The sequence below is a fragment of the Sinocyclocheilus rhinocerous genome, unplaced genomic scaffold (genome assembly GCF_001515625.1).
Source record: "Sinocyclocheilus rhinocerous isolate Xijiao unplaced genomic scaffold, SAMN03320098_v1.1 scaffold807, whole genome shotgun sequence".
Taxonomy (NCBI): domain Eukaryota; kingdom Metazoa; phylum Chordata; class Actinopteri; order Cypriniformes; family Cyprinidae; genus Sinocyclocheilus; species Sinocyclocheilus rhinocerous.
This window is the reverse complement of record NW_015650326.1, coordinates 308028-312212: the sequence shown is the minus strand read 5'-3', so window position 1 is coordinate 312212 and position 4185 is coordinate 308028. Positions and strand designations below refer to the sequence as shown.

At 36.1% G+C, this 4185-nt stretch overlaps 1 protein-coding gene across 1 annotated transcript in view; it reads right to left on the bottom strand.

Annotated features, from left to right (window-relative positions):
* Nucleotides 1-1831: 1831 nt before the first annotated feature.
* Nucleotides 1832-4185, bottom strand: part of rock1 (Rho-associated, coiled-coil containing protein kinase 1) — a 68000-nt gene continuing 65646 nt past the window's right edge. The window contains exon 33 of the mRNA XM_016516719.1: nt 1832-1886. Within this exon, the coding sequence (XP_016372205.1) occupies nt 1883-1886 (4 nt within the window). The 3' untranslated portion in view covers nt 1832-1882. The remainder of the gene's footprint in view (nt 1887-4185) is intronic.

Sequence of the window (4185 nt, the reverse complement as noted above, 5' to 3'; positions counted from 1 at the left end):
AAAAACCTTCTAACTTTTAGCAATCTATAGAAAATTAATAACGACAAAACAATCAAACAAAAAAAGTGAAACGAGATACAAAATTTTTCACTTCACGTAAAAAAAGAATTTTGGGCAACACTACTTGAAGCCTGTATGTGTATTATAAATATTATTATATTATAAAGTTAAAAAATACTTTATAATAGTTGGAGATTTGTTGTTACGTCTCAAATTGGCTGATAGTCATGTGTTTCTCAATGCATTATTTTTTTTAAAGGCATAACAATGAATAGATAAGTATTTTACCCATTCATGGTATCATATGCATTATAAGGTGCATTGCGAAGCATTAACATGCATTAAAATACTTTCATATTTAAAGGCTTCAAGTAAAGTGCTACTGAATGTTCATTCTAGGAAAGCATTTGAAAGATACAGCACCACTGGATTGTCACAACATCTGTTAACTTCTTATATCTCTAATATTAATAAATGAAATGTATCTCATTATTAAAACAGGTAAAACACAGACAGAAGACAGTCTTAGGTGATAGATAAAGATATGTTTATTGACACATATCCATCAGTGCGGCCTCCAATGCAATTTATCGTGCAATACATCCACGACAAAACAGATCATAGTTCCAGTGCTTATCTGACTGAATGTTGGATTATTGAGGAGGTATATTCATCATCTCGTTTCATCTGAATATGTACACTGAATGAAAGCTATTTTAAGGTGGGGATGTTAACGGTTCTTTTATAGATTCTGAAAATAGCAGGACATGTTGCCTTCATCATGGCGCTTCACGCAGAACTTCTGAACTTTGGTTGACAACATTTAAGACACGCACGCAATAGATGGTCCGCTCTGTTTGAAAACCATTTAGGTTTCGATAAAAAAAGAAAGAAAAGAAAGTCACACTGTAATAGATGTGTTTGTTTTCAAAGTATCATAATAGTAAAGATTTGTTGGAAAGAAACAGATATGGCAGTAAAATTGTTATCCAAAAGGCACTAGGTGAGCCGAACGCTACAGCTGTTTTAGTCTTCTACAAATAAATTACAATTCAAACAGTGCAGTTACATTTGTTAACTTAATGTTTTCCTTTTTGAAACATTTATCTATGAATCAAATGTAAGGCAACACATTACACACAAAAAAAGAATATTACAGAAACAATGTACCCAATGAACACACACACACACACAGACACAAAAACTTTTCAATGGTTTCTATGACATTTCATGTCTCCTGACGCCATTATGATGATATCCTATGGCTTGGAGCCTCCAAGAAAAATGATACTGATAAAGACAATTATGATAATATTATGCATAGACTGTAATTATTCTCCATGTTCCACAAAAAAACCCTCAAAAACTCTCAGTACCCAACCCTTTGCCCCAAACCCAATTAATTTTCCATTTAGACTTTGAGGGATTGAATAAGGCAACCAGAGTCCATCAGAAGGCGGCATCGAAGTGGGTTTAAGTAGAAATAGTTTGCAAGCTAAAAAAATTGTCCCAAAGACCCCTTTATGGTTAATTCCCCAAATTTCCCCTTTACCATGGTGTCAAGCTTTAGTCCCTATCCCACAGGATTCAGAGTCCAAATAGGAACAGCGTATAGTTTCCTTCCCAAGAAAAGATGCTTTCCTCTGGACAGCAGGAGGATAAATGGAATCCCAGTGTTTCGGGGAGAAACAAGGATGATGCCAAAAAAACGTCTTGTGACAGGTAAATCCTGAACTTCAGCACCAATTGCTGTCTGTGGTTTTTTTTGTTTTTTATTCAATTGTCAAATGCAACTTTAAGAGGTTAATTCCAAGGTTGTTGCAGATTTTTCTAAAGAGGTTTTTGGAGAGGAAAGTACAAAATTCCAGTTCGGTTCAGATGGTTAGCTGGAAGAAAGAAGAACAAGAAAATGTCCAGTATTTGTAAGGAAGTTTAAAATTAGGACCAGGCTCTTACTAGAAGGTCCATGTTAAACAGAAAATCATAAAGCATCATAATATGTGACCCTGGACCACAAAACCAGTCTTAAGTCTCAATTTTTTCGAAATTGCGATTTATGCATAATCTGAAAGCTGAATAAATAAGCTTTCCATTGATGTATGGTTTGTTAGGATCGGACAATATTTGGCTGAAATACAACTATTTGAAAATCTGGAATCTGAGGGTGCAAAAAAATCTAAATATTGAGAAAATCGCCTTTAAAGTTGTCCAAATGAAGTTCTTAGCAATGCATATTACTAATCAAAATTTAAGTTTTGATATATTTACGGTAGGAAATGTACAAAATATCTTCATGGAACATGATCTTTACTTAATATCCTAATGATTTTTGGCATAAAAGAAAAATCGATCATTTTGACCCATACAATGTATTGTTGGCTGTTGCTACGAATATCTCCGTGCAACTTAAGACTGCTTTTGTGCTCCAGGGTCACGTATGATTCAAATGTCACACATCTCAAGTTAGGTAAAGTGGGTGAATCTAACAAAAGTATGTCCAGCTCACACTGAACTGCAGAAAACAAACAACCACGACGACAACAAGAGTAGTAACGATTAAAACTGATATTTTACATGAAGGATATGAAGCCTGTATAGGACTATTAAGATATTTTATGCATTATGACACTTTCATGACAATTAAGGACATTTCGCCTTACCACAAAATGCCTGGAAGTTAATTAATAAAAGTTAATCTTACACAGAATATCACCTGAGCATATTATAACTGCTGGTTACTGAGCACTTTATACCAATACTAATGCAAAGTGGGGAGAAAACAAAACCTTTTCAAGATAAATGACCAGCAGACCAGATTAAATGAGCTAGTAGTAAATATTATATTCTATGCATATTCTATTGCACTTTTCCACTCATTTAAACATTGTTCTTCAAATGAAGTGTGGTACATGTACTGCCTAACTGCTACAGAAACAGCTGATACTCGACAAGGAATATGTGATAATGTATCAAACACAGCCCTACTGTCAATAATGTCACAAAGCAAAAAAAAAAAACTAAACTAAAAATATGCTTCATTTTCTTCATGCAAAACTTCAGGTTTCATGCGATTCACGTTTTGTTACCATCATAGAAAGATGGGGCTAAAAAATGCTTTTACTCAATACTCAAGATTTTACTCAAAGATTTGACATTTTGCATTATTCTAATGCAAAAAGTCAAATCTTTTGCATTTCCTTGTCAGAATTAGGGCCAGATTTACTAACAGCTTGCACCGGTGCAAACCCTCTTTTGCCAGTATTTATTAAAGACACGCAGTGGAAAACTAGCGATGAAAAGGCATGGACAGTTATTTTTGCGGCTGACCTTTACTGCATGTGCATCTGTAGGAGTTTCCCTTTCAGACGCAAAATTTATAGGAGAGTATTTAAATGAATCATGCAACATGATTTACTAAGGTTTGCAGTAGTCAATTTACTAGTATCTGCGCCCTCATTTAATGCTCCAAAAAAGCATTTCTTAACTCCTTTTGCGCTTGACATGGCTGTGATCATTGCTAATTTGTGCTGTTCTTGCTAGACGGCATTGATCAGTATGGAAATGATCTGGCTGTGTCTGTGTTCTTTCATTTGCATCGTCAGTACATCACCAGCAGAACCTTCCACTCCCCACGGTGCATTTATTTTGTTTTTTTTTTGCCTCGTTTAGTAAATCTGTCCCTTAAAGGCACAATATGTAATTTTCGCCACTGGAGGGTGCGTATTCAAAATAAACAAATAGACAAAGGCGTAGTTTGATGACGCCGTGACTGAGTGTGGAATCATGGGAGTTGTGGCCTTCATCCCCAAGCTGATGCAATCCGACGGGACTCGGGCAGAAATCATGTTCATGGATGAGCTAATGATTTATTAACGTAGTAGAATGAAGCAGGGTGAGGCTGAAATCCGTCGAAGCGAAACGAGGCCGCTGAACGAGCGTGACACACGGCTCGAAAGCAGCGGAGCTTTTATTATGCCACAGTCGACTGCTTCCGCTCCTTCCGGTCGTGCGTATGTGGGGGAAAGCAGGGCTGTTTTATCATACTAGATACATTTGAAAGTTCTGTTATAATGCTACTCTGTGCGGTCGTCACCTGTCTAATAAAACGCATAACATATTAAAGCGTCTTTGGTGTTTCCATGTTCTCTACAAATCGAGGGGTTATGACGTCATTGGCAGGCGACA